At 38.8% G+C, this 24,311-nt stretch overlaps 1 protein-coding gene and 1 long non-coding RNA gene across 3 annotated transcripts in view; both read right to left on the bottom strand.

Moving 5' to 3' along the window:
* The window catches only part of chd2 (chromodomain helicase DNA binding protein 2), a 28,166-nt gene extending 16,674 nt beyond the window's left edge, over positions 1-11,492 (bottom strand). Inside the window, exons 1-16 of one of the 2 annotated variants that reach the window (XM_079502016.1) lie at positions 10,837-11,492; positions 10,366-10,487; positions 7,233-7,464; positions 6,290-6,376; positions 6,022-6,080; positions 5,466-5,579; positions 4,930-5,085; positions 4,467-4,603; positions 2,796-3,021; positions 2,604-2,704; positions 1,856-1,897; positions 1,422-1,603; positions 1,142-1,266; positions 799-1,015; positions 409-498; positions 104-294 (exon numbers count right to left, since the gene is read on the bottom strand). In XM_079502016.1, the coding sequence (XP_079358142.1) occupies positions 104-294; positions 409-498; positions 799-1,015; positions 1,142-1,266; positions 1,422-1,603; positions 1,856-1,897; positions 2,604-2,704; positions 2,796-3,021; positions 4,467-4,603; positions 4,930-5,085; positions 5,466-5,579; positions 6,022-6,080; positions 6,290-6,376; positions 7,233-7,464; positions 10,366-10,427 (2,021 nt within the window). In that variant the 5' untranslated portion in view covers positions 10,428-10,487; positions 10,837-11,492. Of the gene's footprint in view, positions 1-103; positions 295-408; positions 499-798; positions 1,016-1,141; positions 1,267-1,421; positions 1,604-1,855; positions 1,898-2,603; positions 2,705-2,795; positions 3,022-4,466; positions 4,604-4,929; positions 5,086-5,465; positions 5,580-6,021; positions 6,081-6,289; positions 6,377-7,232; positions 7,465-10,365 lie in introns of both variants that reach the window. The other variant, XM_079502015.1, reaches the window with a different exon arrangement.
* Positions 11,493-12,113: 621 nt separating this feature from the next.
* On the bottom strand, positions 12,114-19,776 carry LOC306923843. Its single transcript, XR_013790110.1, has 5 exons — positions 19,436-19,776; positions 17,983-18,039; positions 17,776-17,837; positions 14,135-14,190; positions 12,114-12,392 (listed from the first exon to the last, which is right to left on the bottom strand). It is a non-coding gene; the product is annotated as an uncharacterized lncRNA (long non-coding RNA).
* Positions 19,777-24,311: the final 4,535 nt, after the last annotated feature.

Below are 24,311 nucleotides of genomic sequence, written 5' to 3'. Positions count from 1 at the left end.
GATGTGTCGGCATATCTAAATTATAAGTTTTGATACATTTCTATAATAATTTTACAGTTACAATTGTGGCTTAAAGTTTAATGAGGGAAAACATATTCCATACTTTTCAGGCATCAGGAAGTGCAAAAGCGACCACAGCTCTTTGAGGGAGTTCTGTAGCGGGGTGCCGGTAATCAGTAGCCTATGGTTGGACCTGAACTCAATTAGTGATTTGTACAGTAGCGAGTCATCATTCTTCAGCCGGTGAGCTTCATCCACACCCAGGAAGGCCCAGTTGATGTTTCCCAGAACCCCCTGGGGAAATGTTTGGATTAATAATTAATATTATAACTTGATTAGTTGCAGTGGCCATTATCGCCAGATAGGACACCATAGAAAATAGGAAATATATGCAATTGCACCACATACCTTGTCTTTCAGTACAATTTCATATGTGGTTATAAGTGCATTGAAACGAATTCTTTTTGTTTGATGGTTCACCCACTCCTGGTCACGGATCTATTAACAACACAATGAAGAGCACAGGAGGCAGGGCATTAGCTTCCAGTACGAGTTCACTCAAAGAAAAAGAAAAGTAGAAAAAAATGGAATCCTGCACATCAGGCATCAATGCCTGAAGGTCTGAACGACCGAAACGTTGCTCAATAAAACGCTGTAAGTGAAGACAGTGTGCAGGATTCAAATTGTTTCTACTTCTCCAGTTCCTTTATCCGACGCGCCTGTCCTCCGTACATGTACATAATGACTTTTTTCTTCTTACAAATCTACAAAAAATGTCATCAACGGAATTCGCCGCACCGCTTTCCTGCTCATGACATCACCGAGGTAGACCACCACATTCATGTCAGGGGCCCAGATGTCAAACTCCCTCTGCCAGGAGGTGAGAGTGGACAGGGGCACCACCAGTAGGAAGGGTCCATAGAGCTGGTGCGAATGGAACAAGTAGGACAGGAAGGAAATGGTCTGGATGGTTTTCCCCAGACCCATCTCGTCAGCGAGAATAACACTGTTGCACCTGACGAACCAAGAGAAAGACAAAAGAACATTATGTGATCTTGCTTACAGCCTTGTGTATCATCCCAATACAATTGTTGGATATTAATAAAGAAAGTACATTTGTAGTTGTATATTTTATTATTACCTGCACCAGGAGTGAGCCAGCCAATTCAATCCATCGAGCTGATAATCTCTCAGAATATGGGTCTCGTCTCCAATATGATCTGGCTGCTCCTTTAGTGGACTAAATCTTGGTCTTTGTTTCAGCACCTTGAATTGTGATAAGAAAACCATGCAATAACATTAAAGTGACCAATCAACACTAAAGTATAACACTAAAGTGACCATTAGCTTTGGTTTCCTAAACATTCCCCCCAATAATGTGAAATGAGGTGACATTGGAAGTCATTCTGACTTGCACTTACTTTGCATTCTTTGGAGGGGACTGTTTTGTTCATATTTCGGGTAATGAAGTTCTCTACACAGCGCGGAAACTTCCTCGTAATCAAAGCTCCATCCTCCCAGCTGCACTCTGCATAGGGTAGGCCCATCCATTTACACAAGTACTCTGGCTCATTGGACGATGATGATGTCTTGTGACTATGTGCTTTTGAGGATGTAGAAAGAAGTTTATTATTAATTGCAGGCAAATGATGGGGGGCTAAATAAAGGGGTTAAATAATAAAAACATCAAATGGCCATTCTAAAACAGATAGTTCCATCGATTGGTTCTGACTGACTGAGATTGGTCGTAGTTTGCCTAAACGCTATGCAGGAACAACTAAAGTGCGTTGTTTAGCCCCACGCGTTGCTTTTGCTTTAGTAATCCACAATACTTTGATGATGAATATGGACTTACAAGGAAAGTCAGAGGGGCCTTGTGTCTTTCCTGTTCTTGTGGCTGTTAGGAAGAAAAATCTAATTAGAAACACTGAAAATAAAATGCAATCGTTTGGGTTCATTCAAATGAACAGCAATGTACCCAACTAAAACATCACCTGTCAAAGCATATCGGCGCTATCAATGTACCCAACTAAAACATCACCTGTCAAAGCATATCGGCGCTATCAATGTACCCAACTAAAACATCACCTGTCAAAGCATATCGGCGCTATCAATGTACCCAACTAAAACATCACCTGTCAAAGCATATCGGCGCTATCAATGTACCCAACTAAAACATCACCTGTCAAAGCATATCGGCGCTATCGGCGAGAAACCACACATCTTTTTTTTTATGAAAGGATGCATCCATACCGTTAAAACATATTGTAAATGAATGCCCATCGTATGACAGTGTGACGCAGAAGTAGCGAAAATAGCTGATCTACAAGCGCACAACGCATCACAATTCGTCACGCTGTGAGCTTACTGGCCTGCTATTCTCACTATTTCTGAAAAACTAATCATTTTCAAGTTCTTGAAAGTTGCCGAAACAGTGATGCCAGTTTGAAAGTGGTCAAGTCTGTCTGTGGGATTTATACCACAGACAGGTTTATACTTGAAAAGTATTTTCCCAATTCCCTGAAAAGTAACCGTTTTACACATACTGTACAAGGTTTCCTCTGATCAGAGTTTATATATAAGTGATGTTAACTTGTTCTCACCAACGACTCTCTCCAGAATTTGGAACTGCTTGTTCAGGTCAGTGGTGAGCTCCTGTTGGCAGTTATGATACTCTATATCCTCAGGGGATGCCCTATTCATCCTGTAAAACATGACATGAGCTGTGTCAATTCTGAAGAGTTTGTGTATTTGTGCCCATGCCATAAAAAAAATACATCTATTAATTAGTTTACCAAGAAGTGAGTTCATCGTGCTTCTTCTTGAAGTTTTCCAGTTTCTTTAGACCCTTGACTTTCTGTTCGGTCAGAGTATCCATGCTCTCCCATGTATTGTGGATGTAGGACCAGCCTTTCCACTTGATCAGATATTGAGTCTCCCCCTCGTCCTTCTCTGGATCAAAGCCTTCTGCTGGGTCTCCATTTTCCTCAACAGCATACAGAGTAGTGGAAGCCCCAGTGACTAGAAGAGGAAATCTCTATTAGCCAAAGCCATTTGACGGAATGCATTCATAATAACTTAATACAATGTAATTTTGTCCAATCTGTATGGTAGAATACAATATAACCTATACAATGGGGGTGGTTGTATTTGGTCTCCCCAAGTCCCTGCTCTTCTATTGAGACATTTAAATTGTGTCAAAGGTCATGTCTCACCTAGACAGAGGTTCTGACATGAATCTTGAACTGAACTGGGTCCAGATTCAATGTATCCCCCGAGCAAGCAGGCCAGTTCAATGGTAAACATTCCAGCACTTGCACAGAAAACCATGTGTGTGTGTGTGTGTGTGTGTGTGTGTGTGTGTGTGTGTGTGTGTGTGTGTGTGTGTGTGTGTGTGTTAGGGCTTTAAGCAACTAGTCGACTAGTAAATCTACTAGTTGACCTTGCTGACTAGTTGATAAGAAAAGAATCCCCCCCGTTCTTGTAGGCCTCAAGATCAGCTAGAATGCTAGATTATCGTCACCGATGGACAGTTTATAAATGTACAAATAATACGTTTTGGGTTTTTTTACTACATAATAGGTAGTTAAACAACTAGTCGACTAGTAAAAATCACTAGAAGTGAAAGCCCTAGTGTGTGTGTGTGTGTATATATATATACACACATACGCACACACCACACACACACCTGTATATATAAAATGGAAATCCTAAAATATTTTTAATTACATTTTTTTTTAAAGTAATGGCTTGTTCAAAAATGTTATAAATGTTACTATTTTTCAAAATAGCCAGTTCAAAATGTAAAACTAAAAATATATCAAATGTTTTCCAACATTGGAGAGGGAACAGTGTTTGTGTCTGTGCTGCGCCAATTCATGTCCGGTCCTGGTTGTGTGTGTGCCGACTAGTTTTGGATATGCTTGAAAGCCTGCTTGAAAATGTCAGCTTCACATAGGAGTGCGGTGTGGGATGATTTAGCCGACATTGGTGATAAAACGCAATGCACAATGCAAATTGTGCAGCAGAAAGTATGCGTAACAGATGTTACGCATACTTTCTCTGCTGCACAATTTGCAAACATTAACATCTGTTACGCATAATAATTACATTATTAAAGCAAGACACCCAAAGCCATCCAGCAAGAAAAGCAGCATGGCAGACTTCACTGTGAAACCTCACAAACTTTTTGTGTTGTTACTATTATTTAGTATCGGGAAGGAGAGACGAATCTGTCCTCATTCTCCTAATTTGTCAAACATATGCCTTGTTATAGGCTGCTGAAGCCTACGGATTAAACAAGTGTTCTGTGTTAATAAACGCATGTTTACAAAATAATGTCTTATCATCATTAGGGCTTTGATGCAAATTCTAAACATGCACACAGACATTTTACGTTTTTTTGCCAGTTAGACTTTAAAATAAACTATAACTGTGAATTCAATTGTAAAATGAAAAGAGATTACCTCCAATTTTTCCTATCCTCACGTCCATAACTTTCTCGATGTTCTCACTTTCATCATCCTGCTGTTCCTCCGCCACGTCGCCAACCATTTCAATGAGGTCATCGGAGTCTGTCTCAATGTCATGGTCCTCTTTATAACTGCAACGCAAGACAAAGAGAAGAGGATAACAGCTTTATGCCAGCAAAGCTGAAGTAAGATGATGAACTAACCGCAAATAAAGCCACTGTACATTTTATACATTGTTTTTAAGCTGGAGCTTAAAAGCTCCTCTATTGCCGGCATTATGAACGATCAACAGCAACCAAATCATAGTACGACAAGAGTTGAGCAGAGAAATAAGACTGAAGGAAATGTTAGAGCTTCCCTGTTCTTTATTTAAAAACCAATGAAAGAAACAAGTGCAAAAAGCTACAAGTCACATGACTTCTAATTTACCATAGAGACTGCAAACAGCAGTAATTACCTTTGGACTTTTGTAGCAGCCCGTCCGCGAGTTTGTCTCTTTGGAGTATCATCGTCGTCGTCATCATCATCCTCATCCGCAGATGATTCCTGTTTTCTGGATTTCCTTCCCTTTTGGGACTGCTGTTTTTTGGCTACTGCCGATTTGGTCTGAGGTCTGTAAAACATCAGACACACGGACCACTTAGAGACAACACGCAAGACACCAGGCCTGTCATAGAGCTTGGGCTCATTGTGCTTATCAGCTGTGAACTGAATGATTATCACACCTAATTGCCTGACAACAGCCAATGGCCTAGAAACAGCTTCAGTTATACACAATGCTTAACTGTAACAGTTTTACACGATTAAACAAATGTTGACACAAGAAAATAAAGACAGAAATTCTAAAATGGTCAAAATTCCAATATTTTAACAGACTGGAGCACAGTGATGAATTCTCAATGGCAAAGCTATTAAGTAACTGATGATCAAACAAAGTGGAATGAATCTGAGTTTATCAGTGGGTTGGTCGGTTAGTCTTGCCTTTACCCTTACCTTCTAGCAGCAAGTCGTCTGGATCTAACTTTTTTCTCTGACTGCTCACTGTCTGAACTGCTGTCATCTTCCTCATCCTCTTCATCATTTGAGTCATCATCATTCCAGGTATTTCTTACAACACAGAAATACCAAAAGTTCACCCTCAAGGCCCATCATTGCCTTGATTCATTTTCTTTCTTTTTTTTGTATTATATTGGCCAGAGGGTGCTCAAGAAAACCCGATTTGATCAGACTGATCACATCATTAAATTTGATTGGAGATTTGGGGAGTCACCTTTCTATCTAACTACAACATCCCATTTGTATCCCTATTGGATCAAACAGATACCCATAAGTGTGTAAAAAAAGAATGTAAACCACAATACTAACACACTTACACTAACAATTCAGCCAACCGAATAATGCAAAAAATGGATTTGACACAAGCAAAAAGGTGTATACGTGTTCTATTATAAAGGATGATTGTATCTATCAGTCAGACAATAAATGTATTGAAAATGTCACCACATAAAATTATAATTCAAATGAACAAAAAATTATTAATAGTACTTACTCTTTTTTCTTAGATCGTGTTTTTCTTTTGGGACTTTCACCTTCAGAGTCACTGCTACCCTGCAAATGTAGTCACCACAGCTTAAACAGGCTCTATGCAGTAAATGATATAGCAGCACTTTTTCTGAATGTCCACTAGATGGTGCAATACTTTAAAGAAAGCAATCAATTTTAAAAAGCTTAGCTAAGGTTTTGGAGTCATGCTGTGTTGTGTGTTATGTTAGTTCTTTTGGAATGCTGATATTCCATTTTTATGTACATCTTCTTACCCCAGCTCCAATGTTTAAGCGAGCAGGTTCTTGTCTACTGCGATTAGACCTCCTGACCCCATAGACATCTGGATGTTCTTCCCACATCTGTAACCACAATGCAGTTAATCAGCCACTGCCTTTTCGTAAGCCTACCCTTCATAAAACAAGTGATTAAAACAAAGATTTTAAATGGCATGGGGTGAAATTATTAATCAAATGCTTTATTAGAAATGTATCAAATTCTATTTTAGTAATGAAATCTGTTTGGTTCAGAGGTATGTCACGGAATTGGGAATGCTTGTCTTTGTTCCATATTATAAAAAGACACATTTTTGACTGCTGTATATTGTATAAACATAGTAACCAATTTCAGGCTCCTAGGCTACATTGTAGCCTGACAGCACATTGCAGGTTCGAGTCCCGGTCCCAACGGCCTTTGCTGCGTGTCACTCCCAATTTCCTGTCAGCCTACTGTCCTATCTAATCAAGGCATAAAAGCCCCAAAATAAATCTTAAAAAAACATAGTAACCAATTTCAAGATGTGATGGGCATTGAGGCTGTGACACCCCAAGCTGATGGAGAAAATTGGTCATAGTAATGCGCTAATGTTCTGGGGAACATTATGCACACATAGGTGTTAACAAATAAAAACTAATCCAATTTCAAGATGTGATGGGCATTGAGGCTGTGACACCCCAAGCTGACGTGGGGATGTTGATTGGGGATGTTGTATCACTTTTGACACTTTCTGGGGAACATTATGCACACATAGGTGTCAGTAGTGAGGCGTCGACTGTGTGGGTTGGTCATCCAATTTTAATCTTGAATCCCCAAGCAGTAAGCAGTTTGGTCGATTTGTTTCTTCTCGGGTAGGAACAAAAAAGCACTACCAACGTAGACTGTAATAGTCATGACAAGTCAGCTTGGTGTGCCAGGGCTTTTATGCGCAAGTTACCTTACCTTCTTTACATCTGCCAGGTTGTTCTTTTTTCTGACTGGCTTGTCTTTGACCTCTGCAGAGTTCTGTTGGGATTTGGACTCGGTAGATTCACTGCCTGACTGAGAACTCTCCGACTCTGAGGAGCTGTTGGACTCCGAGTTGTGGGACCTACGCCTCTCACTGGCGTGCTCACTCTCAGACTGGCTTCCAGATTCGGAGCCAGAGTGGTTGGATTCTTCTGAAGCAGAATTGCTAAAGGAGCAAAAACACTCAGTTTTACAGTGTTTACCTACCTACAGCTTAAATGCAATATGAAACCAAAATCTCAATCCCCAAACAACATTGAGGGCAAATTAAACATTTTTTTCACAGCATGTTTGCCTGAAATCACTAGTAGTAACCACTTTCAAAATAAATGTCCATTCTGTGCTGTGGTGTGGTAGATTAGGAAAAACACTGGAAAGGCATATTACTGTCCCCACTGTGAGCAAGATTCAGTAACAAGACACCAAATGGTGTCATAAACATTCCATACCAACTGCCAAGGGTCCTACTGAACTACAGTGTTGGTTGTTGCAGTAGATAAATAAATCACCATTTACATCTTGTTGTGCAAAAGGGTTTTTGTCTCTCTCAAAATATTAAGACCTGATCACAAAACTTTGACAATTATTCAAGTAAGTGATGTTGTATAAATCCTCCCCAGTATAGTAATCAAAGCTTTATCAAATATGTATCACTTTTGACACTTTCTGGGGAACATTATGCACACATAGGTGTTAACAAATAAGATGTGATGGGCATTGAGGCTGTGACACCCCAAGCTGACGTGGGGATGTTGATTGACTAGCGTCTGAGGAAAATTGGTCATAGTAATGCGCTGTGTACTATGCCATCAGTAGTGAGGCGTCTGCGTCGACTGTGTGGGTTGGTCATCCAATTTTAATCTTGAATCCCCAAGCAGTAAGCAGTTTGGTCGATTTGTTTTGGTTTTTGTCTCTCTCAAAATATTAAGACCTGATCACAACACTTTGACAATTATTCAAGTAAGTGATGTTGTATAAATCCTCCCCAGTATAGTAATAGTAAAAACAATAGCCTATATTTATTCAAAGCACATTTCTTACATGAGAACTTACAACAATTGACACTACTGGGCTGTCTTGTGCAATGATGCATTGAACAGTCTTTTGTCTGGCATTCTGTTCATGCAGTTACAGTATCTTAGTGAAAAAATGGACGCATGCACACGCAGGCATGCACACTTTGGAGGACTGGTTTGTTTAACAGGTGTTGTTAAATACAGTAAATTATGTACAAGTTTGGTTTTGTTTAAACACCTGTTCTCTTTCAAAATAGCCAGACACCCCACAGTGCCAGAGGGTGTAGTTGACCAGACACGGAAGTAAATAGCTCTTTCCATTTCAAGTGAGGTCAAACCTGGGCGGGATATGAACCCATCTCAAATTCCTATTGGCTCATGTGTTGCTAAGTAGAAAGATAGCCTATCTCAGCTCAGTATGCAAGCCATTGAACTTTGAAACACTTCCTGTTTCCTCCTCTGTAATTCTATGCCTTCACTTCAAATACAGAAAGTCAGCAGGCTAGTCAGCAGCAGGCTGTGCACAAAGGGCCATTTTGTGACTTAATATCACACGTTAGCCTAGAGATGTAACAAAGTGAAATATTACCGAAATGTATTATATTTTCTTTTCTTGTTCTTATCTTTGTGAGACAAATAAAGACCTTTAATAATACTAAATGTTTCAATTGCTGGGTGAGGACACACTTAACTCAAAACAAGGATAATAAAATGGCTGCCAACAGACAGCAATTACATTAGTGTGGCTGTAGTGTACTGGCATTGCAACATAGAAAATATTACATGGGTTGAACATGGTATTGTTCCCCTAGAGTCTTAATGATTATATTGTGACTGTTCATGTTGTGCTTAAATTGTTTCAGAGGGATCTGTACAAATTTAAAAAAGCAAGACCTCTCTGCAGTCTGCATAGTTTAGACAGAATTCATTATAACTGATAGTTAATATGGTTTGTTTATATTGCAAGCCAGGAGTTTTATCTTACTGCCCTTAGTGTTGCCAAATGATCTGATTCTGATATCAGTTTAAAAACATCACTTTCAGTTTAAAAAGAAACACCTTTATTATTATTGAAATATTAATCAACATGTATACACAGACAATATAAAACACCTATACCTGTGAAAACACACTTGGATATTCACCATCTGGTAATTTAAAGACTGTGCCTAGACTATTAAAAAATGTCACTCATATTGACCAATATTAAGAACTTTTCCATAACTATCAATTATGAACCAATTCAACCAATGAATAACAAGGCAATAAGGAAAACAATCAATTTTTTAAAGACAAAACAATGATAAACCATCATTTTATATAGCTTTTGATAGATACAAAGCAATGAAACTATATTATGGCTAGGATAAAATAATTGCTACTATAGGATATCAGGTATTGCTGAGCTGAAAACATGTCAATATTTTTAAGCCAAGTAAAATGGTATTTAAAAACAATTATCTGAAGGCCTTTCATGAGCAGACCATGAGGTAACTTGGTTAGAAACTTTAGGTGACAAGTGAAAACTTTCACTGAAAATCCAGTCAAAATATAAACAAGCTTATGACTGATGCAAACGAAAAAGTATGCAAAGAAATGAAAAAAGTCATAAACCCTCCTAATGTCCAGGTGGTCCACAATAGGCCTAAATTAATGCATTGTCTCTGAAAATGAATCAACGTTAATAAAATGGTGCAATGCAGTACTAAATTGTAAGACAAGGTCATATTAGATGATAGCAAGATCGACAAACAAACAAACATTTTTGTCCATTGGTTATTAACAGCATAATTGTCATGTTTACATTTGTTTTATACATACAGGCTATGGGCAATAATCTCCCACAAAGGCCCAAATCCTCAGTATTGAGCATATGAAATGGTAGAAAAAAATCAGGGTGTGGCTATTAAACAATAGCAAGGTCATTCGTATGACACAACAGCACATCATAAAAACCATGCTCAAAATATATGCACAGGTGACCAACCATGCTTGACAAGGTAAACAATCGAAGGAGATGTCAAAAAAGGTAAAAAAGTATAGGATCATACCTTGATGCATTGCTTTGAGTCGAACCTTCATCCTCTTGCTTTTTATTTTTATTCTTCATCATCGTTGTATCCTGGCAATCTTTGATTAAAGATGATTGTTTGTCCTGGTATTTAGTAGGCTACTGTCAAAAAGTTATAGGAAACATGAACTGTCATACAAGTCCCGTTAAATTGCCTTCGCTCGTGGCAGTTAAAACACTGACGTTGCACAGGGAGTGAAACATACATAACGTTAATCTCGATGGTAAAGTATTATAGAATAACTGTTTACATTTAGTTTAAATCTAAAAAAAAAAAAAAAAGACATGTGCCATTACGTTGACTTAAATACCCGGCGTTGTTTCAATATTATCCACCGAACAAGCCGCATGCATTAATTTCAACTGCGTCATCAGATAAAATGACAAGCCAAATATTAGCAAAAGGAGAAGAAAGGCAGATAATGAAATGTATTATAAAATGTAAACATACCAATTCCATGTACTACATGAAGGTATAATGAAGCAGTAGTAGTTTCCGAGTAAGTTATAACGGCGTATAAAAATGTATCATAATACAGTAAAAAAAACAAAAACAAAAAAGCGATCGACACTTATTGTTAAAAATAACAATAACATAGATAAAAAATAAACTAAGGACAACAATCCATGTTGAAAACTATGACTAGGCCTATTGAGTGTTCCTCTATAGTCAGAGCAGGCGACAGACGGAGCACACTAAAAATGGAGGAGCGCCATGGCTGCCAGAGCACAGTATGGAAAACAACGACTCGACCATTCGCTCGACAGACACGGTTCTGGCGACTCGAAAAAAGCAACAAAAAACGGCGAAAACGTCTAAATCCTAGTCGGAATAGTAATCTTTCGTCCGTATTTATAATTACGGATCACAACGAGCTACTTTCCACTAAATAAAGGCAAGAGAAATCAGTCAGACGAATGCCCACAGTTCCCTTCCCTAGGCTCATCCGCCATCTAGAGCTCCTTCCTAGCTCTGAAAGCTTTTCCTTTGATTGACGTTATTTCCATTTACTCCACACTCAGGTGATGGTACAAAGTCCCACCCCTTCTATTTTTGTTTAAAAACTATTATAACATAACATTACATTTTTCACAGTCCCAGATATAGGACAGAGAATGAAACAGCTCTCTTACACCATACTATAAATTAGAATATTGCAGAGGTTGTACAAATATATTAAAAATATTTAGTTCTGCATCTTTTGCATCACTTCCTGTGAAGACAGGAAACAGGGCACCAGGAGCCATTTTACACAGCCCTTGGAAACCATTTCAGTTCAGACTGAAAGCTGTTTTAATACTGTGATATAAGCCTACAGAAAAGTGCAACCTTCAACTGGTCTATATAGTATTAGTAAAACATATATATATATATATAAAATTGGAAAAAATCTATTTCTACCAGATGGGCATTAAGAAATGATAAAGCAACTTCAGATAACCAATATATTATTATAGCAATAGAGGGATAATAGAAAGTAAGAAAAGTAAAAAAATGATATCAATGTTAACTTATAAAGTTGTGGGCCAAGTCTAGATGTTTACTGGCACAAGGTTAGTGTAAACTCTTATTCTTTAAATATGTAATGCGAAGATACTGTTAATATAGAATATCAACTTTGGGCTAACATTTTACGATGATTAAGATCTTCTGTGCTAAACCTTCTTTATAAACATTTAGGTAGCATAGCCATTTGCTAATAAAACAGGAAAGCCAGGAGGAAAAAATAGGACAACAAACAGTTTATTAAAAGTCAACATTTGAATATCAATCGTACAAAGGCTGATTTTTTTTCTTTGCAAAAAGTACAATTTTCAAGTAGTCCACTGAACATCCGGTATTTCCAAAGATCTCTCCGATGTCCATGTTTCAAAAACAAAAATCCAAATGTCAAAAGTTGTCCAGGGAAAAATAAAGTTTCATCTTTTCAAAATGTGGCGCATTACTTGCCATCTTCATAGCAACCAACGCCGTCTTCGCTCCAGCAATATCCAGTTCAATCGGGTCTTAATAGATAAACAAAAAGGAAAAATGACGTAAGCCCACAACGCATTTGAAAATGAATAAGGTTGTATTGTCCACCACTAAAAAGGCATTGCTAAGTTATGCCAAAAACACTATAGTATTTAGCTAGCTTTAAATTACGCTAAAGCAAGATAGTAGTGGACCACAAATTTGCTTAAAGAAGCAGAAGCTAGCATAGAAGCCCTTGTACAAACGTGCAAATAAATTGGTAATTGACAATTAATTGTCACCATTAATCAAAATGGCTAGTGCATTGATCGCATTGACAAACATGGTAAAATAAAACTAAATAAAAGATGAAAAAAAAAAAGGAGAAATGGTTACGTTTTCTAACACAACCTCAGAATTATCGTTAGCCTATGCGGATAGTCTTCCAAATATATCCTTTATTTAAAATAAAAATGTGTTACCGTTATGGTTAACCAGCCATTACAATGCTGGTGAAGTATCACATGGCTAAAATGGCAAATTATATACAATGAATTAGTTTAGTTTATTTGAATAGCAAATTAGCCCGAATTAGTTAAGTCAACAAAATGTCAATTTCAAATATGTAACAATAAAAAACCTCAGAATGATGCATACACTCAGCAGAGTTGGTGCACTCTTGAACATTCAACATGAAACTTCCACCAAGTTACCGAAAAATAAAAATAAAGCATGTACTAACATCAGCTGCCCACAAGGGGTGCGATATGCGATTTATCAAGACCATGGGGCAGCTTAGCCTACATGCTAGCCTGTGTCATTCATGACATTGGGGGGAAAATACATAAAATGTACCCATACCATGACATCTAAAACAAATACAATGACCATGTTGGGAAATTTCATCAGTATATATGAATAGAGACGGCACCCGGATGAAACCCTGAGTCGAAATGGACATAGTGGCCGAATTTGATATTGCAGCGTGGGCCCAAACACATGAACGCGCTGGTCCGTTGACTATCATTGTGCACGTTCACGATGACACGTGAACGCTGAATGCCTGCAATGATAGTCAGCGGCAGCGCGTTCATGTGTTTGGGCCCAATCCATCCCAGAATGCACTCTGTTCCTACCCAGAATGCACAGTGAAATCGCCTCATGCGCTTTTGAGCAACTTAATGCAAGTGGATGGGAGGAGAACTCGGGTGCCGTCTCTATTCATATATACTCTAAGAATTTCATAGGGTATGCAAAGTCAACACCACTCTGCCATACATTTGAAACAAGCACTCTCCTACAGCCACCATTAAAGCTCAGAAGATAAAATGGCCTCCGATAAAAGGTACTCGTGAAAAATGCATTTTCTTTCCCAGTCAGGGGGGAGAGGGGGGTGGTAGTATAGTAGCTGTACAAACTTTGCAATGCTCAAATCAAAGCAGTTTTGGCTTATAAAATATTGCATGAGAAAGCCATAACATGATAAAAAGGGAGTTAGGAAAAAAAAGAGTAATAGAGGGTATGCACATGCTCAAAGCGAGTGGCAAAGCAACATGCAAAGTGAGTTTAACATTGTTTAATGCAACCAGACAGGACTTTTCTGTTTGGATGTATGGGTTGTCAAGGCCAGAAAGTAGTTTTTTGCCACTCAGTAGACATTCCTGCGTAACTTCCGGGTTTGATGATGATGTCACGCGCATACACTCTATTGCCCATTGTCAGCAGAATTGACATCACATTTACACAAATGTTTGACTAAGCAGCTCATTAACAAAACAAAACATGATATACTTACAGTGCTGACTTCTTGTTCAAGGCTTGAGTACCACAGAGTCAGTCCATGTCTCCACTCTGTAAGTGATAAAGAAAAAAATAATGAAATCTCCGTTATGGAACTATGAGTGTCCCAACAGTGTGTATACTATCTGGAAAGTGAGACTGAAAAAACAGAGAAAAAGAGTATGGAAATGAACATTGTTAGTATTCTCTCAAACATCCCAGGTCACTCAAGCAAGGATGCACCGAATATTCGGCCACCGAAACTATTCGGCCGAATAGTGGCAAAAAAATAATATTCGGTATTGGTTCGGTTGATTTTAGAGCCGAAACCGAATAGTCAAGGAACCGGGGTTACCTTTCGTAACCTACCGTTTTGTTGCGATGACGTGGTCAAAATGTAATCATGTCTTTTGCCATTATCATGTAGCTGTAGCTACATTATCATGTAATGGCTACAAAGACTGATGATGAATATCTCTCTTTTTTTTCTCCTTTAATTTCCACATTCAGTATTCTGTTTTCGGCCAACTGTTTCCTATATTCGGTTTCGGCCAAGAATTTCCCATTCGGCGCATCCCTACACTCAAGTTGTATGGATTTCCCCAATACAGTCAAGATATCTTTCCCTGTACACAACTATTTCAAACACATTTCAATCACAACTGCGTTACACACCAATTTTAGCCATGGTTCACATCACGCTCATCCTTCACGAGTGTCATGGCGTAACTTCCGTTTTGAACGCCTTGCTACATTTACAAAGTCAACATGTACATGTCATAAATGTTCAGATTTCAAATATAAAATGCTCAGCCCTGGGCCACGGATGTTAGAATTTTTAATTTGCACGGGTGGTATTAGCACCTGTGCATTCCGCACTCTTCAATAAAAATAATTTTAATCTGATCGGTGGACATTTTCTCAAAAAGTTATAATGTATAATGTAATACCATGCAATACACCTACCAACTGATGGGGGTGCATAGTTGAAAGCATATGGCGGAGAAAAAAATAACAGAAACTGGCCAGCGTTTGGATAAAAAAAAAGAATAATAACAATACGCAATGCATGGGTGCCAATACCCACCCTTGCAAAATTCTAACATCCATGGCCCCAGCCAGGTGAGCACTTTATATTTGAAATCTGAACGCTTATGTAAACGTTAACTTTGTAATTGTAGCAACTAGCAAGGCACTCAACAGGGTGAATATTTCAGGGCATCTTGCATTTAAAATGCGTTATTACAGTTACATTCTTAAAAATAGTTCCAAATTAAAAACTATTATTTGTTTTCCCATTATATTATAGAGCATGAGCAAAATATTTTATTTTTAATTTTAAGTGAAAATAAAATTGTATTTTGGCTGTTCTCAGTTACTAAATTGATTCATCTTTATGGCTTGAGATTTCTTCTCTAATTCTCTCCCCAATTTAGATGCCAATTCCCATGTGTACTGTAATTGTTGCTGACCCCTCCCACCACCCACAGTTGACCTGGGGTGGTGTAGGTTGTATGTGCCAATGTGTGCCAATAATACACACACTGGCACTAGCCCAGGTGCTTCTTTTCACCTCAGCTAGTGAACAGATACCCCGACCAACCAGTAGGGGTTGCTAGTGTTGTGACAAGGACATAATACCATGCTGGCTTCCCACACAAATACAGCCAATTGTGTTTATTGGTGAGCCTAGTTATACAGGAGAAATGGATTGAATTTTCCACATGGAATTTAAAATGTTATCAAAGGCTTATTGTAATATTAAGGCAGTGATGCCACTTAGAACTGATTTGAGTCCATCGGTATTGATTCCGATTTCCAATTCCCGATTTACGATTTTTGCAATGGTGGTGGCATACACTAGCATTATGGCTACCAGACATTATCTTTCACTTCACATTTTCTCATGGGCTTCAACCGAATTTATAAAATGTCAATTTCTATTGTTTGGCTGTTTGTATGAGGTGAAAACCACTACAAAAGCTGTATCATCCAAATCTGTAGTAGTTCGTTAGTAATTTTGTTCGTTGTAATTTTCACTTGTGATGTTTAGCCCGTGCAGATAATTGAAACTTGTTTAACACTGAAGACTTGATATGGCGTCTTTGATCGCTTTATATCAACATGAAACGGTTTAGCTGAAAACCAGCTTTAACACTGTCCCGGTTGCTAGGCAACGCCCTGCTCACCCCCGTCCACACGAAACGTGCGCGCGCATCCCATAGATTCTAATCTAAAATAGGATCTTCTTTGGCTGTTTTCTCAGGAAGAAATGGCGCTGTCCGCGGTTTTGATCATCCATCCGATGTTCGGATCTAATTTGTGATTTTTCACAGCATCGCAAATGAAATATTAAGGTTTCTGGCGAAAGCTAAACATCATGAGCTAATGCTAACATTAGCCGTTTCTTCTTCCCTCAGTCTGCAAGGTGGGGAAACCGGATGTGAATGAGTAGTAATCCAGTAATTTCTGTCTGCAGAAGCTAACTACCACCAATGGCCATAAGGGGGTAGTGAACCAATGACTTAATTTGATTTTTTTTGAAAGCCCACACCGCCAAGGATGTAATTTGATGCTAGTTGCGTCTTTGGATTTTACACTAGATGGCGCTCTTCGCCAACCCATGATTCACCGTTCCGAGTCTCATTGAAACCAGGAAATCACAGGGTCAGAATAACAGCTCCCATCCACTCAAGGGGCCAGTGAGGCACTCCAACATTGAAGCACTGGGCCCTAGTGGTAAGAGGAAGGACTGCAGGCGGACCCGTGGATTCATGACGAGGAAACCCCGTGCATCTGGGCTTTAACATCGAGCGCTCGGTTGCACTTCCACATTGGACCACCAAAATTTGGTGGTCCAATGCGGAAGTAGACGTTTTGAGACGGTCCTTCCAAACGCCACTGAGCAACTTCCACTGACATGAATAGCGGAGGGGGCGGAGCTTCGCGCCAGATCAGTCTCTATCCTTCTTTATACTCTATGCATCCACTCCTTAGAGTATATATGAATAGAGACGGCACCCGGAGGAAACCCTGAGGCGAAATGGACATAGTGGCCGAATTTGGTATTGCAGTTTGGACCCAAACACATGAACGCGCTGGTCCGTTGACTACCATTGCGCACGTTCATGATGACACGTGAACGCTGTTTCATACGTGAACGCGTGCAATGATAGTCAACGGCCAGCTCGTTCATGTGTTTGGGTCCAATTCATCCCAGAATGCACTCTGTTCCTACCCGGAAGGAGGAGTGAAATCGACTCATGCGCTTTTGAGCAACTTAATGCAAGTGATGGGAGGAGAAATCCGGTTCCGTCTCTAGTCATATATACTCTAAGATCCACTCCCACGATTTTCAACAGACAATAACCGCATGGACCGTTTTACAAACTTTATTTTCGACTCGCATAATTAACAAAATGTGCGCTTTTTATTTTCAGAAATGTGTTGAACAACCTACATATTTTCCAAATTCATCACAGGTTAAGGGGGCGGGACAAAATTGTTCTCAATTTTAAATGTATTGTATTAATACTTATGCAGGATATGATACGTAAACTAAAAACAATCTGAACGTGCATATACACCAATAGGAAGTTGTTCAATCACAATAACCGTAATTATATAAAGTCTTTTTTTTAATGTATTTACACTTACAAGTCTCCATTTAAGTGTTAGACATTTCAATCCTTTGGTTCCATCGGAGCTAAATGCGACACCTTTAAAATGGGAACAAAAAGAAAGATTCATAAAACAAAAGTGAGAACAGCACACCCTACTGGTTGGTCGTATGTGCAGCAGAAAATATAAAGTACGCTACGAACACAGCAGAATACTCAAAATGTGACTTTCGCATAAACATACCATTTCTCTTGAGTTAGAAGATGTGCTTTCTTCTTTCGTGAATGGTCAATGGAATCCCTAAAAACAAAAATATTAACAATGATTAGTGTTGACAGCAAAACTTCACCACTCCATGTTAATCATTTTTACTTTGATTTGTGTTGATAAGGTTGGCAGAATGCAATAAGTAGAAGGCAATATGTTGTTGAAAAAAACTTGGATGATTCAAGAATATATATACGTTTAGTGTAAATTAAATATATTTGACGACTTTAATGACACAATATATCTGCTACAATTGCAGATCGGTCACTTAGAATTAATGATATATCATTGGGAGTAATGCAGAAGAAATTATTTTGTCAAATACCTATTTTTATATTCAACATAACATACTGTAATCATGTTGAACATAAGTATTACATTGTTTCAAATGTGTATGTAATAGTAGTCTGACATGTATAATACTAGTCTTAAATGGACAATCCTGTTTGAGATACTAGGTTGTAAAAAATAAAGCTTTTATTTTTATTTATTTATTTGGGGCAGTAGTCTTTATTCCCAAATGTAACATTCTTCTTAATGAGTTGTGTTCCATAACTTTAAAATGCAGATAATTTACAGATGTAGTATTAAGAGGTTAAAACTAAATAAATGTAAATATTTAAATGCCTTCTCCATTCAGGACGTCAAAGGGTTAAAAGCCAACACCCTATTTTGGATTTGGAACCATTCTTGTTCTTTTTCTTTAGTTTTTACATTATAAGCTTCAGTTAACAAGAAATGTGTCAACAATTTGAGTATATGTTTAGAGATGGGCAAATGTGGTCACTGATATTGTTTTTAGATTTATGACAATGTGTCACAATTTATTTAAACTATTTTTTTTAAATATTATAAACACAGGCAAGTTATTGAAATTATTTTGTATTCTCCATTAACAAACTTAGAATTCTACTAATGTTAAAACTATTGCAGGTTTTTTTCAATTTTTAAATTGAAATGTCACTAAAACGCCATAAATGTTAAATATAACGAAAATAAACCAAATACTAAGTAAATCTCCTTGTATTGACATCAGTACATCTCAATGATAATTTTTCATCGAAGTAAGGCTAGTTTTTGTCATTTTATTCACAAATTCAGACAAGGGCATTTGCCCTTTCAAGGACAAAGCACATTTTAAAATGCGTAGGTTGATAAAACTCCATAAATCTCCCTAACAAAAGTGCTTCTCTTAACATGACCGAAGTAAACTATAAACACAGGTGACAAATATGCTTATCTCGTGAACAAGAGCACAATCAAACACAGATTCAGTGAGGAAAATCGTTTTCTTTATTCTTGGCTGAGGACACACCATGGCCATTTTAACAACACCGTGTCTAGCTGTCGTTCTTTCCACCATATTGCCATATACCTCCAACTCGACTTTACAACTAGTAAAAACGGTTACTCTTTAAAAAAATCTTACCCATTTCTCAGGACATCACTATCCCCCTTCATCGGCACGGGCTATTGTCATGTTTTTGGACGATTTTCGTCGTTTTGGTGTGTTCTTTTGCTGCATTGTAGGTCTCTTCTCCATCCAGTCCTCGTTGCTCGCCTTCCTCTGCTGTATCTGTCTTCTTCCCTGGTTGTGCTTAGGGTGTTATCCGTCAGAGCTCAGCCCCCTTTCTATCAACGTAAGCGCGCTCAACTTCCTCTGTATCCTCCAGGCCGGGGCAGGAACCCTGCTGCTCACACACTTTGTATTTTCTGATGTATGTAGTTACATATTATAGAAAGAAAATAATAATTGGTTGTTTGATCAACCAAATCACACAGACAAGCCAATGGAGCCAATGGAGCCAATTCATGCGAACTGAAAAAATAATAATATATATTTTAACAAATTAACTAAACTGACTGGTTCCATTAGACTTTTAATTCATTAAATTAGGTAGGCTGCTATGTAGGCCTATTCCATCCAAACGTTTACGTTTTACAGACAGTTAACCTTAAAAATGTCCACATATGTCCCTCAAGACACCACAGACAGAATTACTATTATTTTGTGCAATTAATGAACTACAGATCATGTGATGAATTTGCATACCCATATAGGGCCTACAACACCTTTCAAGGAGTCAGCCATACAGTTGTATGTTTTCATGATGTTGTAGATAGGTTTCATACCGAAACCTTGTCTTGTGAATAATAATAACAGAATAAAGTTAAACTAATTGTCATAATAGCATAATAAACACAATTAATCATAATCTCCCACCACACACACACACACACACGTCTCACACACACACACACACACACACACACACACACACACACACACACACACACACACACACACACACACACACACCCACGTTTCAAACACCCTCGAAAGTAACATCCCCCCAAAATGAAGTTACCCATCAATATTTGGGGTCTGCCAGTGTTGTTTTGCTGCTCTTAATACTCCACCCCCATCACTGACCAATGAGATGCGAGATCAAACTGCGCATGCTGCTTTGCAGTGGAAGATTTCCTTTAAAAGATCCTTGGCCTAGCAACAAGAAGCACAACCAGCTCAAATACTCTAGCCTAGCAGACTCTGAATGTGAAAATGAATACAGCACCATTGGCCAAAAGGAAACCGAAGCATTAGGGGAAGGCCTTTACTTACACTTACTTTAATAATAGACATGATTAGCCTACAATGTATGGGAGGTTAGGAATTGGAATTGATTGCAAATTGTCAACATTAGGGGTCTGGGAATCTTTAGTATAATTTGTATGTTGTATGTTTTGTAGGCTATACAAACTTTGTTCAAAATCTATGCAAAATACCCCACAAATCATTTACCCCCACATTATACACATTGGACATGGATCTATGCTCTGCAATTATCTTATTAGTTTAACATTTCCGGTTGAAAACAGGTGCCATTATCAAAGCTTTGGTCTTATCACTGCCATGACATGACATCTCTGCATGACATGTGACTTGGATTGACAGAATTATTATTTATTTTGTATGTAGGCCTATGTGTGTAGTACAGTATGGCTATGTATGTCTGTCTTTCTGCATTTATTTCACAAAAGAAAACTTGAATTATTTTGACTAGCCCCTGAATTTAAATGTGGTATACGGAGACTTACTGTTGGAGGCTCATATGTGGTTAAGATGTTAAATGTTGTTGTTCAAAGCTGTTTTTACTTTACAGACCATCGGCACAATTTCAAAGTCAGCTCTGTTCACCAGAAGCCTGTGTAGCAATCTGGTGAGATAGGAGTTTTATGTTTTTATGTGCAACTTCCAAATGTGACCTACAGGTGGCACCTCTGTGTAATGTCTGCCAGTCCAGACCTACACAGACATAAGCCAGAAAGAATAATTACAATAGTCACAAGTTAACTGTCATAAAGAATGTACACCATGTACAGCTGGCATACTGACAAAGCAGAAATAGTTATACGTGGCACTGTGGGGCCTTTTACAATTAAATCTAGCAACACAAAAACGGCAAAACGCACATGCATATCCACAGATTTTAGTTATTATTCAAGAAACTCACCATTATGAGTCATATGGAGAGTAGTCTGTGTGTTATTACAGGTAGTTGAAGACTTTGAAGGTTGTGTAAGTGATCGTTTTTGGTTAAAACAAAAAACATTTTAAGTTAAGCTTCTATATTCTGATAGTAATAACAGGCAGCCCCAAGCTGCCCCCCCAAAATCCCATCCCATCCCATAAGGACCTAGCCCCGGACCAGGGCTAATAAGGACCCAACTACCTAACCTTATACAACCGAAGAACCAATATCAAACAGATATTTGGTTTTCCTCGATCATAGTCATCCAGCCTCACACCTAGAACTCACCTAACCCATTATGCCAGGGTGGGATGGCTCAGGGTAGAGGACACCCGGCGCCATGTGGGTGCCCTCAGTTCAAGTTTTATGTACATATTGTTTTATTGAGACTGTAGGTCTCGTGACACGCTTTATATACTGTATGGCCAATACAGAATTCATTCCATATGTTGATCTGACCTCATCAAACTGTGTACACTCAAGACACTTCCCCCGCTGCCACCCTTAGATCTCCATATATGGAGCTGATATGATATTCCATATGTTGATCTGACCTCATCAAACCCTGTATACTCAAGATACGCTCCATATATGGCCAGACCTCATCAAACCCTGTACACTCAAGACACTGCCAAGTGTCCAATAGTAGTATTTTTCATTGTGCATTTTTTGGTCAAAGTTGATCCCATGCCAAAGCGCCAGCACTTGCTCAGCAGTCTGCTGTCACCCAGGCGGATGCGTGCACGCACCGATCTGCCCCAGCAGCACGACCTCCACACTCACGGAGGAGACTGCCAACGAGCAGCGCCGCTGTCTGGTCAGGGAACGCCGGCAGCGATACCGCCGGCGCCGGGGTCTCACCTACATCTGCATATACGGAGCCAACTTTACTTTACTTTTAGACACCAGTTAACTCTTGCTTCTCAACTGTGCCATATAAAGAAGCTCTGTTGTTTCAGTGCGACCTCGCCAGGGACGGACTGGCACAGAAAATTGTGGTCTTCACCGGCCCAAAGACGCTACTATTACTTTTTATTTTTGTTTTGGCTTAGCCCCGGCCCCATGACTGCCCAGCCCTTCTGACATTTGCCAGAATTGCCAGACTGTCCAATCCGGGCCTGCACCTCGTCTTACTGGTTATATATAAATGATGTGTGCCCCCTCAACATTCTCAAATTCCCCCTCAGTCATTTCATCCTGGAGCCCAGCCTGGAGTACAGCGACTTGCATATGGGCCTGGTTTTCAAGATATGCAAGACTACAGAGACTCATGTACCTGTCAAACTACTTTAATAACATTAAAGAGACACAGGCACAACACCAGAGAGAGAGATCCACTGATCTAATTCAACCCAGATTCGGCACAAATAGGCTATGGTTCAAATATGGATGATTGATTGATTGATTACTTTATTAACAGTTTGCATGGACAGGCACAGGGAAGTACAATACAAGGTCTGGTAAAAGGATGAATCCAAATCTCATTTAATCAAAAAGATTTAATGATAGACAAATATACAACAAGTATGCAAAAACATCATATAAACAAGTAGAAAACAAAAAGAAAGCTCGGCAGGGGGTTGGTGGAAGGCTTTGACACATGTAAGTGCTCTTTTAGAGCGGTTTTGAAAGAGTAGGGATTCACACTTCTTTATGACTGTTGATAGGACATTCCACATTTTGATGGCATAGCAGAACAAATTTAAACCCTTGTTTGTGCCAAATCTGAGTTGAACGTGATTTGTGGAGCTCCCTCTGGTGTTTTGATGTTTTTGAAGTAGTTAGACATGGGTGTCAATGACAGCCTGACAATGTCAATCAGAGGCAGCGGTGGCCGAACGGTTTGCGGATACCGGAAGGTCGCCAGTTCGAATCCCCGGACCGGCACGTTAAAATGACCACCGCTGAAGTGCCCTTGAGCAAGGCATTGAACCCCTACCATGAAATGTTCTATGAGCAGGGTGTGGCTGTAAACAAGCATCTCGAGCTTAGTCCACTTCCCTGGGTAAACAAAGAACTTTGCTTTGCTTTATCTTGTAGACCAGACCCCTTGGAAGTTGCTGTGCTGAGTCTAGTGAGCCATCCCACTCAGCCACTCCTTATGTCCTTCAAAACCACCATAAAAGAGCTATCTGCAATTTGTAATAAGTCCCTGTATAAAGTCTAAGCTTAACACCAGAAATGACACCCCAACTGTTTACTGTACAATACATGTTGTATTGCTACTAGTTCATGATGTGTTGACTTGGTTATTATTGTATGTATTTGAATGTCTTGATGAATTGAATAGACAGGACCACAATGGAAACAAGCCCTTAGGGATTTTTGTGTGTCCTTTTAGCGACATTGTATAGCCTAATCCTTTTTGCTAAATTGTTAATAAAGTAGACTTGCTGCTTGCAGACTTGCACTGTAGTGTTTTATTTCTGAGTTTAGTGACTGAACTGATTGATATTCTGTAACGGTCGGTCAATCAAATGCAATATATTTTGTAATTTGAACATCATTTCAACATCAAAAAAGTTACACAAAGCTCTTCTAACAATTCATATTAAATGCATTGAAGTAGGGTGTTCTATTAGGCCTATGACATGGCCACAATGCATACAAGCCCTTATGGCTTTTTGTTTTATCCTTTTAACAATCACTGTAATAACGTACCATTGTATTATCTGTATAACTGTTAGTATAGTATTCAATTAACCAATCAAACATTTTAAAGTAATGCGAAATGTCAGGCGAAAATGTTATATATATATATATATATATATA

Source organism: Electrona antarctica, assembly GCF_951216825.1.
Source record: "Electrona antarctica genome assembly, chromosome: 5".
Classification (NCBI taxonomy): Eukaryota; Metazoa; Chordata; class Actinopteri; order Myctophiformes; family Myctophidae; genus Electrona; species Electrona antarctica.
The sequence above is the reverse complement of the archived record's forward strand: the minus strand, read 5'-3'. Positions and strand labels throughout refer to the sequence as shown.